This window comes from Danio rerio, chromosome 5 (assembly GCF_049306965.1).
Source record: "Danio rerio strain Tuebingen ecotype United States chromosome 5, GRCz12tu, whole genome shotgun sequence".
In the NCBI taxonomy this organism is placed as follows: domain Eukaryota; kingdom Metazoa; phylum Chordata; class Actinopteri; order Cypriniformes; family Danionidae; genus Danio; species Danio rerio.
This window is the reverse complement of record NC_133180.1, coordinates 59,012,242-59,027,488: the sequence shown is the minus strand read 5'-3', so window position 1 is coordinate 59,027,488 and position 15,247 is coordinate 59,012,242. Positions and strand designations below refer to the sequence as shown.

The 15,247-nt window shown below is 35.8% G+C and overlaps 1 protein-coding gene across 3 annotated transcripts in view; it reads right to left on the bottom strand.

Moving 5' to 3' along the window:
• The window catches only part of taf6 (TAF6 RNA polymerase II, TATA box binding protein (TBP)-associated factor), a 156,004-nt gene that overhangs the window by 52,416 nt on the left and 88,341 nt on the right, over positions 1 to 15,247 (bottom strand). For all 3 annotated transcript variants that reach the window (XM_073950191.1, XM_021476094.3, NM_001004557.1), the window contains 1 exon segment: positions 8,907 to 8,963. In XM_073950191.1, coding sequence (XP_073806292.1) covers positions 8,907 to 8,963 — 57 coding nt within the window.

Genomic DNA, 15,247 nt, shown 5'->3' with positions numbered 1-15,247 from the left:
TCTAATTATCAGAATTGCAAGATTAAAACAGCTGAATATAGGCCTAAATAATCTAGAAAGCAACTACTGCGCGCTGATATTTATTCTTCTTTTTTTCCGAACAACGAACAATTTCAACCGCGGGGAGATACCGACAGCTTGATTTGCAGTATTTTCTAACATGTTAGAAGCGGGCAGCGGGCATCAGCTAGCCGTAAAGACGGGCCGGCACAAAAAAAAAAACATGGCTGCCGGTGGAGAAGCGGCTGTGCCCTCAGCAGCTGATTAAGACGGAGCTGCATATCCTGAGTGCACTAAATACTCCGAGATCCGGGAGAAATTCTACCCGATAATCCAACACATACAAAACAACTTTGAGTCCCTGTTGAACAGAACCCATCTTACTGGGGGAGTGTGTGTGCTGCTGTGTGTTCACCCAACAATACCCGCTCCTGTCTCCAACACACAAATACTGGAACTCTTTATGTGGACTTACTTTTGATAATAGGCTACTATTATTACCTTTATCCTGTTTAATGTTATCAAAAATCTATTTTTATTGTTATTATTATATTTTTATTTTTTTATTCTATTTTTATTTTTATTAATCATTTTTTATTATATGTTATTTTCATATTTGTTTGCACTACTGCCCTTTTTGCACTGTCTTGTTTGTGAGACGCGCACTGCTTTGGCAAAACGAATGTACAGTTACTTGTCATGCCAATAAAGCACCTCAAAAGTGAAAATAGCCTAGGCAACAAATAACAAATAGTAGTGTAATAATAACAAAAAATGCCCTTTTCATTTTCATACAATAGGCCTATGTGTGGGTTTTGACAATATGTGTTTAATTAAGCTATAAAGATCAGAGGAAATGCATAGTGAAATATGAAATAAATGTCTCTTTTGCTGAAAATTTAATTAATCTATATATTTATTATTTTAAAAGTCAACTCATTTTTGCCCAGAGAAAGAGGCGCGCGGCATAGCGGACATGGGGTGCTTTTCCAAAAAAAGACGTACAGTAACTGGCGGCTGAACTATGCACAGTTTGGGGAAAAAAAAAGATATAGTGATGCATGTCCCCCAAAACCCCTAGTTTCTGTGTCGCAGATCCATCATTTGAATCAGGTTAGTTATAAGTAAAACGCACATAATGATAAAGCACATCATCACGAGGGCAATTAAATAGACAACCTAAACATTTTTTTAATTGTTTATTTATGTAATGTGAGTTTTTATAACTTTGTTCTTTAAATTATTTATAACTTAGGCTATTCTATCGAGATGACACCATAAAAGGCCTTCAATGCACTGAAATAGGTTATAGGGATACAATGAAAAGCCGATTTCACTATTGACCCTGTTTTTATTCATTGACGGCTTCCCAACACCGCATTTCTGTTGCGCGAAAAAAAGCTGCTGCAAATAAGCAAATTTATGACAAAACAATTTTAATAGTTTCATAGTAGTAGCTGGTGTGCTTCATCTGCGTGACTCTGATTTGACATTCTTCCGCTAAACTTGCACTGTGTTGATGTGTAAATGGGCTATGTGTTGATGTGTAAATGGGCTATGATCTTTGCTATTGAGTTCTCTTTGCAACTTTCAATTTCGAGGTGGGGGAAGTGGGAAGAGGCAATTCAAATGTACCATCTCTAAAAAAAAAAAGGCCGCTTACGCGGCATTTGTGTTTATTATTACCTTATTTTTATTTTATTATTATTAATTTATTCATTCATTCTTCATTCATTTTTTTTTCGGTTTAGTCCCTTTATTAGTCTGTGATCGCCACAGCGGAATGAACCGTCAACTTATCCAGCATATGTTTTACGCAGTGGATGGCAGGAGGGCCAGCTGGGGCTTCGGGACGGAGTGAAAGGAATTTGCCCCGAGTCTGGGAAAGATGGCTTGCCGTAATTACACTAGTTTTCCTATCGCACACATGCGCCAAACAAATAAACAAATAAATAAAAAAGGAAAAGAAAACATCTAGACTTATAGGCTGAGGTCTTTTTGCTTATAATCGCCCTTATGTTTCCGTTTTAAATGTAAGGCTGTTGCATAGAATAATACAATTTTAATTTATAAGTGATTTTGCTGCGTCCCCCTTGATGTTTCAATAACGCATAATAATCTACACACCATATTAAAGACACAGCAGACATAAAGGTTGTGTGTGAGAGACCGAGCAAAAGAGCGCTCTCTTCACAGCTCTGTTGATGCTGCTAGCGGCTTCTTTCTTTTTGTTATTTATTTTGCAGATAATACACCATATGAATACAACAGAAAGACATAACACTTTACAAATTACCTTTTGTAGACTCAAAACAAGTGTCATATCTTGATAAGCCTAAGCCACATTGAAATATAATTTAAAGAATTACATTATCGGATATAATAAAATCGCATTAAATAAACAAACCAATATAAAACAAAAAAAAGCAAGCTATAACAGTTTAGGTAGGCCTATACATAAATAAAACCGTTAAAGCCAAATCAAACTTTTATTTTACAAGATATTTTCTTTTAAAAGATTTTAGATATTTTCTAAAAACAATAAACACCAGAGAAGGTTTAGAATATTATTTATAAAGTATTTGGATATGATGATAATAATCAAATCGTGCAAACAGAGCATTTTTGGGAACACGTTTCAGGTCTCTCCAGTGCATTTGGGCTGAATGTTTGACTGTGTCTAAATGAGGATGTTATAAAATACATTTTCTACCTAGTTATTAACGGATGCACGATGCCAACAGTCGGGGGACGTTCTGGGGGCTGGGTTTGCGTTACGCGCTGCGAGCTATAGGCCGACAGTGGAAATGCGACATGACTTCGGTCTCGATGCCCATTAACACCTGAAAGACAAGCTTTTGGTTATGAGATGGGGGAAGGGGTATGTCTCCACCCTCAAGTGTTTTCCACAAACATGGTTACACAAAATCCAAAACTCCCGAGGACGGATGGTGTAACCGTAGCAAAACCTATGCGTTTTAAAACCAAACCGCAAATGGGGCCTTATGAAAATGAATGTTTCTATGCACAGCAACTTCTGGACTGAACTATACTTGTTATTTAAAATATCTCTATTACGCTCTAGCATTCGCCAAAACGAATTTGTACATAAAAACACCGAACATAGCCTAGCTGAATAGGGTGTTGCCTGCTGAGCCATGACAGCAGCAGGCAATTCCGCACAACCATAAAGCCTTCACCCGACAGTTATTTTCTAATATTCACAACGCGAGCCACAACAATAGACATGCCATGCCAATCATCCTTACAGACAACTTCGCTTTAAACTGTATTAAGGTCCCATTTACACTGCACAGCAGTTTTATATAAAACGTTAATGATACATATAACAGGCTACATTTTGATGGTGAAATAACCTTTTAAACGATGGCTTTTTATTTCAGTATTCAAACATTAAATAACGAATGCATCAAGTGAAATAACGAATATGCAAAAACACATGTATATAAATATAAACGACTATTATAATTAGCAAAATGCTGCTCTATTTATCTTTGTATTTTTATAATTTTATTATTGTTATTTTTAATATTTTGAATTAATTAAAGGTATAGACAAATACTGCTTGACATTTTAGAAAATGTTTTGCGTATACCCAGTACAGAGAACAAACAAACAAAAGCACATGGCTTGTTAATCAATTTAATCAAGCTCTAGCCATGAATAAAATAATAGACTATTTTATTATTTTAATATTTTAGACGACGGGTTAGTAATTATATTATAAATGGTTATGTTCAGATCAATGAAATAATAACTTTAATAATTCTGCTTTGCATTTTTCTATGCATTACTAACATCACTAAACCATACATTTGTTTTATAAGTTAACCAAATATTTGCAGAGATTCAGCAGTTTTTTTTTTCTGACGCGTCAAATTCAAATACAAAACATACTGAGCCATTAAGTAAAAAAACAAAACAAAACAACAGTTATAGCTACTTTAAAGGAGAACATTGACGTTTTGAAAAAAAAAAACTGAACTGAAACTAAATTATTAAAAAAACAAACCTGCTAGACTTAATCTATGTCCTGCGGCAAAAATATTTTTATTATAATCTGCTTAAAATAGGTCAAATTATTATTATTTTTTTTTTGCTTTTGATGAAGCTGCATTCAACTTAAGCTCAATGTCGGCAATGTCTTTAAATAAATAATATATCTAGGCCTATTTTCATTATTCATTAATTTTCATTATTCATTAATTTTCATTATTCATTAATTTTCATTATTCGTTTATTATTATCTACAATTGTTGAGACATAAAATGAGATAGTAAACTATAATCAACAACGAAAATGTAAGTAAAAACAGAAATAAAAACAGAAATGAAAATGTCTTGTCTTAGTCCTGTCAAAATAGCAAACACTGAACATCTCTCTATATTTAGGTTAAAAGACTGCTTTATTTATTTATTTATTTATTTATTTAAGACTACTTATTTGTACTGAATGTTTATGCTTTCATTTTAGTTGCAAAAAGATCAGAAATTGATCTCGCACGCGCAGGGAAAAAAGGCAATTATGCCACACATGACTTGCATCGCTCTCATGCCAAGTTTTGAGGATAAATTCGCATTTAGATGCTGCTTGAAATAAAATAAAACTATCAAAAAGCACATTAAAGACTTTAATAAAAAAATTAAAACATTCATAAAGGAGTATCTTATGGAAAAACACCATGGACTCTGCTTTCGGTTTTAAAAGAATCAAGCAGCTTTAAAAAATATCTAATTTGCTGAAGAGAAATGACACGAAAAAAATAAAAATAAAAAGATTAAACATATCGGGACTGTTAAAAGAAAATTCCTCTTTGATATATTCTTTCGACTCCGATACATCAGCTAAGATTATGAATGACGGAGTGTCTCTCCTGCTTCAGCAGCGTGTCCCGCTGGTTAAACGATGAGGCGGAGAGAATGCGCTGCTTAGTGAACCTAACGCGCCATTATTTTAATTCTATATTCGTGAAGAATGAGCCAACCGCATATGCTTAGTCCTGTTGGTCGGGACTCTGCTTTATAACTTAGTTTATTACAATAATCACACTTAGCTTTGCCATCGTTCTTCACATGTTGACACTCGGCACATCTTGCGCTCCATCTTTAAACAAATGTTTACATTATTGAGGTGCTCTCCGGCGGCGAAGTTTCTAGCAGAGTAGCGAGTGAAAAAATGTGCTTGCAGAAATTGGAATCAAAATTTAAATTATATATAACAAGCATCGTATTCTTTCTAATCCTCGCCCAGTTTTAATACAAGTTGTTTTTATATTTGTGGCTGTGAAGTTTATTAAGAATATATATATATATATAGCCTACTTTATTTTTTTATACTTTAAGTGATCTGCTTGAGGTAGGTCACATTTATCAATGATAAGTTTGAGCCTAAGTTTACATCAATAACATAATGTGTATTGTCCTTTACCATACAAAAAAAAAACAAGAAAAAAAAACATTATTATACATAGTTGCCTTTAGCCTATAAAAAGGCAGCAAATGCATTAAAAGGCAAGCGCATATCTTAGCATTGAGTTTGTTCACACTCTGCCTGTATTAACATAAATGCTGTATTTTAATATAGCTTATTTTGATGAATTAGCTCTAACCTTTGACAGCTTTTTCTTCTTTTTCCGCGGTTATGCGGCATTATATTTCACACACATTTGCAAGGTGACTGAATATGAAGTTAAAATACAAAACATACTGAGCCATAAGTAAAAAAAAAAACAAAAAAACAAAACAACAGTTATAGCTACTTTAAAGGAGAACATTGACGTTTTGAAAAAAAAAAAAACTGAACAGAACTGAAACTAAATTATTAAAAATAAACCTGCAAGACTTAATTTATGTCCTGCGGCAAAAATAATTTTATTATACTTTTAGTGATCTGCTTAAGGTAGGTCAATTTATTTTTCTCAGTGTTTCACGTACTGTACGGCAATGTCTTTAAATAAATAATTTATTTAGGCCTATTTTCATTATTCATTTATTTTCATTATTCGTTTATTATTCGTTTATGTACAATTGTTGAGACATAAATGAGATAGTAAAATATAATCAACAACGAAAATGGAAATAAAAACAGAAATAAAACATAAATGAAAATGTCTTGTCTTAGTCCTATCAAAATAGCAAACACTGAACATCTTTCTATATTTAGGCTGCTTTATTTATTTATTTATTTATTTATTTATTTATTTATTTAAGACTACTTATTTGTACTAAATGTTTATGCTTTCATTTTAGTTGTCTTTTACTTCTTCAATTCTATTTTCCAAAACGAATCCTCTTTGCACTTAAAAAGTTTACAACTTAAAACTTTTGCACTTAAAAGCGTGTTAACAAATTTTAAATGATTAATGAAGGAATTATAATGCTTTGACTTATTGTTTAATATCATTTACAAGCACAGTAGCTGTATGGGCTATTTCTGTCCGTTCGCATCCCGTCCCTTTGCGCCCCCTGGCGGCTCATTCACAAACTGCGGTCATACACTAAAAACAGAGCGGCACCTATTTCAAACGGCGGCGGTACCAGCCGCGGCGTTAATAGCCACTTTGAACTCTCACCTACTGTATATTGACTGATCGCTTGCCTTTATTTCCTATAATGTAAAAACTTATTGTATGTTATACTTTTATAATGGCCATTATCGATTATTAAAACTGATATTCAGCAAAGGAGAGGGTGTGTTTCGTATTTTCACTGAAATTGAAAGGAGGCAGTTGTTATCGGCTCCGTTTTGTTATAAATATCCACACAGTGAAGATGACGCTCATGCAGCACGGCGCCTCAACGTTTCTGCTGTCTGTTTAGTTGTTAATGTTAAAATAAAAATAGGCAGTTGCTTAAATCATGTATACAATTTATTGTTGAGAAAGTGAAACAACGTAGCCAGGGTGATGTGAATGAAGTTATAAAGTACACTGTTCCCTTTAAAGATTTACCCGTGTCCTCGGTATAGTCTGTTTTCCATATCTAACTGAGAAGAAGAGACTGCAGCCTTGATCAAACATGCAAAGTCTGAACTTACACGAAGAAAAAGCAGGACTGAACTGTGTGTGTTAGGCTACTTAATATTCAGGAAAAGCCCCAATCAGAGAGGCGAATGTCAGCAGCCCCGCCTCCGTTTTCAGATGTCTCCGTTTTCCATCATCCACACTGAGACGGAGCAGCAGCGTTTCAGAATGAAAACGGCCTCTCCAGCGTTTTCGAAACGCTCCGTTTTTCGGCGCTCGAGAACTCCGGCGTAGTGTGGACGGTTGGCGTAACCGTAGCAAAACTTATGCGTTTTCAAACTAAAACGCATTAGTGTAAACGGGGCCTAAGTCTGTCCTCCCCCCTCCCTGGAACCCTGTTCAATTTGCTTATCGGTCCAACCGCTCGACTGATGATGCCATCTCCACTGCACTTTACTCAGCACTCACACATCTCGACAAAACTATATTCGAATGCTATTCATAGATTTCAGTTCAGCATTCAAAACTATCATCCTCAACAGCTCAGTCAAAAACTGGTCCAGCTGGGGCTCAACACCTGTCTGTTTAACTGGCTGCTGGATTTGCTCACTGGAAGACCACAAGCAGTACGGGCCAGCAGCAACACATCCAGCACCATCACTCTAAACATAGGGGCCCCTCAGAGATGTGTGCTGAGCCCCCACTTTGCGGACTCACGACTGTGCACCATCATACAACTCTAATCTGTTTACCAAGTTTGCGGATGACACTACTGTGGTGGGTCTCATCAACAAAAGCGATGGGAGAAACTACAGAAGTGAGGTAAGCCGTCTGGCTGAGTGGTGCAGAGACAAAAATCTCTTTTTGAATGTGGAGAAAACAAAGGAGATTGTTGTTGACTTCAGAAAAGTGCACACTGTGCATGCTCCTCTGAACATCAACGGTGCATCTGTAGAGAGTTTGAGCAGCACCAAGTTCCTCGGTGTACACATCACTGAGGATCTCTCCTGGACTAAAAACACCACTGCACTGGCCAAAAAAAAAAATGTAAAAATTCAAAGCAGCGTCTCTACTTCCTCCGCAAACTTAAAAGAGCAAGAGCACCAGCCCCAATCAAGCCACCTTCTACAGAGGCACTATTGAGAGAGTTCTGACCGGCTGCATCACTGTGTGGTTTGGAACATGCAATGCAACCTGCAGAAAAACTCTTCAGCGCATAGTGAGAAAAGCTGAGAAGATCATTGGAGTCCCTCTCCCCTCCCTCAAGGACATTTGGAGCAACCCGTCTCACCCGAAAAGCCCTCTGCATAACAGCAGATCCCACCCACCCAATGCACAGCTTCTTTAGTCAGCTGCCATGAGGGAGGAGACTGAGAAGTCTCAAGGCCAGGACCAACAGACTGAAGGACTGACTGACTGACTGAGTGACTGCCTGACTGACACAGACACAAACACAGACAAACACACACACATTAATCTGCACTGGTCACTTTATGTAACACTGGTCTACCAGTTAGACACACCATACTACCTCTCCCTATATGACACTGTCACGTTATTTATCATAATTATCATGTTTACAAGCCTTTTTGCACTATACTGATCTTTATCGGCACAACTCTGGTTTGCACTTATTTGCTATATGCCCTTAATGTCATTGTATTATGTAATTTTTATTCATAATACATGTATATTTTTAGACAACATTTTATGTATATTTTTAGACCACATTTTATGTACAATTGTATATATTATAAATTTTCTTTTTCTTAAAACACTATTTTTTATATTACCATTATATGTTAGGCACCTAGGGTTTGAAAGTAACGTAATTTCGATTCTCTATATGCCCTGTACATGTGGCTGAATTGACAATAAAGCTGGTATTGACTTTGACTTTAAAAAGGCTGGAAATCTCACTTACCAGAAGGTGGGTTCTCTGGAATTGCAGGCTGGACACCATCTATACTTAGCCAGTGAGCTGTAAGAGACATAAATGATTTTATTCTATTTTTATGGGGGGAACATAATGTCTTGTCATTGACAGACAACAGATGGCATGCAAATAGTGCACCTCAAATACAGGTTATCTGCAGTTTTTTTAACAGGAAATTTTATATCTTTAAGACCTTTTTAAGTCCTCTAAAATGAAAATTTAAGATTTTACCTAAACAAAAATAAAACAGGAAAATGTTCAGTGTGTCAACACAGAATGATGTGGTGAAGCATTAGCATTTGTGCATGGCACAACTCACCATAGCCACACTCAAGACTGGTCAAAGGGAAGCAAAAACTTTTATGCAGAGTGCTGATTGACCTTAGAACCCTGACAACAGGGTACCGGTCTCGTCAGTTGACCAACGTCTAAAGTGCAAGTCTAAGTCTTCGTTGCTGGGTTCATGGACTCATCGAACATTATGATAAAAGCATCCTTGTTTGCTTGTGAAATTAGTTTCTTCTTTAGGTATGGGGCAACACCAAATCATGCTAAATATGCTGTTTTGTCTCTTCCACATGTGAACGTACTCGCACACTCTGAGTCAGGGAACATTGCTTGAAAAAGTAGGTGGACGTCCTCATTTGAGGTTTACGAGTGGTGGCGGTTTACAGTTTGAAATACCCACAGTATTTCGGCCTTAAATGTAACTATATTCGCAAAGCTGCTGAAGGCATTGCTTGAAGTGGACGGCCTTGTGGAAGGCTGAGGTCGAAGTGCTCGATGAGAACATACTTATGGGCAAACTACTTGCCTGCGACTTTACATACTTTATGTGCTTCTCTGCTTTTATGTGTGAATCGAGAGCTTTGCGGCCCATTGTCCCCAGTTTTATCATTTTTTTCAGATAAAGCACACCTCCCTTTATGATTACTGGCTGTTTTCTTTAGCCACCCCCGATACTTTTCGTCCTACAACCAATTGTCATCAAACAAACACTTGCCCATGCTTGCGATTTTGCAAAATGCCGTGGTGGCGAAGTATCAACGCAACGCATTCATCAATCACTTACTCGTATGTCACCTATGGAATGATGCAGGTTGCACCCATGAAGTGCTACACCCAAATGTTGCGCTGGTCAAAAAGCGGTTGAAAAAAAAAAAAAAAAAAGACGAGTATGGCGGCAAATCAATGCCAATATTAATCGAGCGCAACGGTGATGTTTGAGCGCGAGGAGAAGTGAACCGTGAGCAGATTACAGGAAAACTTGTAATATAGATCAGTGGAAAATATATATATCTATATATTATATATATTTTTCAATCTCATTTTTAGTTAATGATTAAATAACCTGCATATAAAGACTTCAATCAAAAATGATTAGCCCAATCAAACATAAAAAATACAGTGACAGACATTCAGATGGGTGTTTATCACCACCTATTGAGCAACAATTTAATTTCTACAATCTTCGTTTGGCTTTACTCACTGCATGTATCCATTACATTATTCCACTTCAGAGGCATACAAATACCACTTTCTATATACAACATGCCCAGATCTTAAAGGTCACATACTGTATGCAGTTGAAGTCAGAATTATTAGCCCACTTTTTTCTTGTTTTATTTCGGCTAGAATAAAAGCAGTTTTTAATTTTTTAACAGCCATTTTAAGGTCCATATTATTAGCCTCTTTAAGCTATTTATTTTTTTTCCAAAGTCTACAGAACAAACTATCGTTATACAATAACTTGACTAATTACCCTAACCTGCCTAGTTAACCTAGTGAAGCCTTTAAATGTCACTTTAAGCTGTATAGAAGTGTCTTGAAGAATACCTAGTCAAATATTATTTACTGTCATCATGGCAAAGATAAAATAAATCAGTTATTGGAAATGAGTTATTAAAACTATAATGCTTAGAAATGTGTTGAAAAAAATCTCTCCGTTAAGTAAAAATTAGGATAAAATAAACAGGGAGCTAATAATTCAGGCTGGCTAATAATTCTGACTTTAACTGTAAAGTGGAATAACAAACTAATGGCAATATATTTACTATAAACCTTTGTACTTTATGCACTGCATGCATGTATAGCCTATTTTGTATACTATTGTCCATCCAATTTATTTTGACTTGTTCTTCATAAAAAATGAGTCAAGGACAATGAGTCTATGAAAAATAAAAAAGATTTTTATAAATTTTAACACATTTGGCTTGAGTTCAGTTTAAATGTAAGTGCTAAACTTTATCAAATGGTTCAAAAACACACATTTAAAGTCTGAATTATTCGTCCTGAATTATTAGCCCATGTATATTTTTCCCCAATTTCTGTTTAATGGAGAGATCTTTTGCCGCATGATATAACTTACTCTTTCTCTCCCAAGTAATAAAGTTTGTTAAAAGAATATATCTCATTATTTTGATAAGTCATTATATGACTTGGTCATGATGGTAAGAATAGGCATATGAGATTAATTATTACAAGAAATATCTCATTATTGAAAGTAAGTCGTCACCTATTATTAAACATCACCGCTGCGCATGATTTATATTGGCATTGATTTGCCGCCATAAGACAAGTCAGACATGAAATTTAAGATCCCACATGAAATTTAAGACCTCCTTATGGAAAATTAAAGAATTCATTTAGAAGACATTTTCAGATTTTATTCAGAAGACATTTTCAGACCTTAAAAATCGAAAATTTTATTTAAGACATTTCAAGACTTTTTAAGGACCCGTGGGGACCCTGAAATAAAGTACACTGTTAAAATTCACACTGCTGAAATGGCAATCGAACAATTGTTATTTCAAAGAAAATGCAAAGACACTTTTACTGTAGTTGAGCAGCTTAAAATGTTCAGTTTTACAGCACAAAATGGCCCGCATGGATTTTTGTCTAAAAACTAGAAACAAAAGGTCATTGACAAACTTTGATGTTGGCTTGAAAAAGCCAACGTGACTGCGCTGGGACTCAAAGGCAGTTGGCAGGAAGCATAGAGGTTACTAAGTGGTTGCTGGGTGGTTGCTAAAGTGTTGCTAAGACATTGCTAGGTGGTTGCTAGGGTGTTTTAAGTGGTTCCAAGGGTCCACTGGGTTGTTAACTGGCAGGCCTCATTTACATGTTTAATCAAATCCTAATACTTAGCAAGCATTTTAAGCATGTTATAACATTTAGCTAATCACTACTAGCAGTATCATACAATAAGTCCCATTGGCTAGCAAACGAGCCAACACCCAGCTACTTACAATGTTCCGATACAGAGATATCACTGTTGATAAATGGTTACAGGGTTATTCTTTAGTTTTGTTGCTATGGATCTGATTGACAGCTTAGAGTAATAATACATTACAGCTTCTTGCCAGTATAAATAATAATAAATCAACGCAGATGTATCTATGACAGTCAAAAAATGAACTTGGACTTAAGGTAAAAATGGCTTGCCAAATTTTTTATTGAAAATACAATGCTTAAATTATTTATTTGACAAATGTAAGTGTGACCAGTATTAAAAGATATCAAAACAAATCACAACACAGGACAGCTTTCTGTCAAATTAAGTTTAAATATTATAACAGTATGTTGGTTTTCTCATGCCAACATAATGATTATGTAGCAGTAATACTAGTAGCACTAATGACTAACCAAATAGCAAGTCACTATTGGGATATATAAACACTGTAAAAAAAAATAAAAATAAAATAAAAAAACTGTATATGTATATATATATATATATATATATATATATATATATATATATATATATATATATATATATATATATATATATATATATATACACAGTTGAAGTCAGAATTATGAGCCCCCCTGAATTATTGTCACCCCTGTTTATTTTTTTCCCCAATTTCTGTTTAATAGAGGAAAGATTGTTTTAGCACATTTCTTATCGTAATAGTTTTAAAAACTCATTTCTAATAACCAATTTATTTTATCTTTCCCATGATGACAGTAAATAATAATTTACTTGATATTTTTCAGGACACTTTTATACAGCTTAAAATGACATTTAAAGGCTTAACTAGGTTAATATGGTAAACTAGGCAGGTTAGGGTAATTAGGCAAGTTATTGTTTAAACGATGGTTTGTTCTGTAGACTATTGAAAAAAAATGCTTTAAAGGGGTTAATAATTTTGTACCAAAAATGTTTTGTAAAAAATTAAAAACTGTTTTTATTCTAGCCGAAATAAAAAAAATAAGACTTTCTCCAGAAAAAAAATATTACGACTCCTGGATCCAAGAAGTCTGGATTTTCGTGACAGCTTAAGTGATCTAGGGGGACTGGAGAGATAAGCCTGGAACTTCAAAGACACTGCTGGCCAAACACACACACACACACACAGACACACAGACACACAGACACACACACACAGACACACAGACACACACACACACACACACACACACACACACACACACACACACACACACACACACACACACACACACACACACACACACACACACACACACACACGAGGCTGTTCCGACAAAAAGAAAATTAACTAAAAAAAATCCTGGACCAGCACAAAACTAAAGTGTTATGTTTTGTAAACTTTGTATCTCATTTATGACTTTTCTTACCTGTGTAACCTCTCTTATAACCTGTATGCCTGTTCCCTTTAGGCCGTTTTTAAAGCATAAATAATGTAAGGATATGAAAAATTATGTTGATGTACTCTTAAGCAGGTCGCACACCAGAAGTGCCGCTCGGCGGCGCGCCGCGCAGCGCCATGCATTTTTGAATTCTAAACATAGGTTTCTATCAGGATACACACACCGGCGCCGCAAGTCGGCGGCTGTCGGCGGCACACGTCCACGGCTCAGGACGCAGTTCATTTTTCAGCCGCGCCACAGAGCGCCATCTGATAAGATTCATGTTAAATATCATTCGAATGTGCGCGTTTGGTGTGTGATACTTTAAACTGTCATGTACGCGCTGTGTCGCGGCGCCGAGCGGCGCTTCTGGTGTGCGACCTGCTTTAAACCTCCCATGTTTGGTACCGAAGGGTTTCTGCTGACATTTTACAACACATGATGCATAGAGCAAGATCATAACTCGCATTGCTTTATTCTTTAAAGCCCTGTATTAAATGCCTGTCCGCATGCTTTGGGCGGACACTCAAATTTGCATACGAGCAGCCTCAAGACAAAGGAATGATTCGAGCCCAAACTTTCCCCTGAAATCATTGGTCAGAATGCCGAACGGGTTGTCACGTGACCCGCAGGTATAACCAGACTTCTCCCCAAACATCCTAGAGAGAACGTCCGAACAAAGAACCCATCAAACGTGGCCCCTTTGAGGGCCACGCGGCTTTCTAAGCCGCATGGACTTTTCCCGCCACGCTTTCTTTATTTTCCGGCAAAGTAAACTCAGTTTAAAGTTTGCGATCGTGTTCGTCTGAACTGCATTACAAACTCCACGCATCAAGTAGGACATCAAAAAGAGTTTTCATCACGACGGAAGAGAGACTCGCATACAAAGAGAGACCTCCAGACATGAAAGACCAGGTATTTTTAGTTATGCGATTAAGCTGTGCCCCTTTTATCAAAAAAGGTGTTTTTGTTTTTATAATCTTAGTGGTCCTTAATGGTGCATGTGGAACTGAAAGTTTTGTCACTCTTTTAACTGAAATCTCTATTTCCTAGCTTTACTATTTCTCTTTGTTGTTACACGTTCTATAGACCCGATATTTCCATGTGGTTTACCTTTGTTCTATGTTTAATGTATGTTTGTGCGTTTGTTCGATATCCGTCTGACTAGTCAATAAATCCTATTATAATCAAATGAATTTGTATTGTTTGCCTCACGAGAAAATGTCACTGAAATACAGATTCCCCTGCCTAGCTATTATAAGTTGTTTAAAACGTATGAATGATTAATCTACTTCACAAGAAGTAGCAATTAAATTTCCTTTTTCTAAATGAATAGATCATTGCCGTGTCCACTCGGAAGAGCGGCAGCTCTAGTTATGTTTGTTTGGTCAAATTAACAATGAATTGATACAGAATATTAATGATTAATAATAATTCGTTATTGTTGATAATTAATATTCATAATCTGAGAGTCCGCTCGGTCAAGTGGGCAGGATCATATACAATCATATGTTTGTTTGACCAAATTGACTAAAGCTTAAGCCGGAATATTAATAGTTAAGAATAAACCATTGTTGTGGATTATTAATATTCATAAAATGAGCTAATTTCTGTTACATAATATTTAATCATTTAAAATTGTTGCAATATGTTAATGTAACAGCCATTTAAAACACGAGAAACATAAGGGAACTTGCGCTTTACAGCTCAAGTAC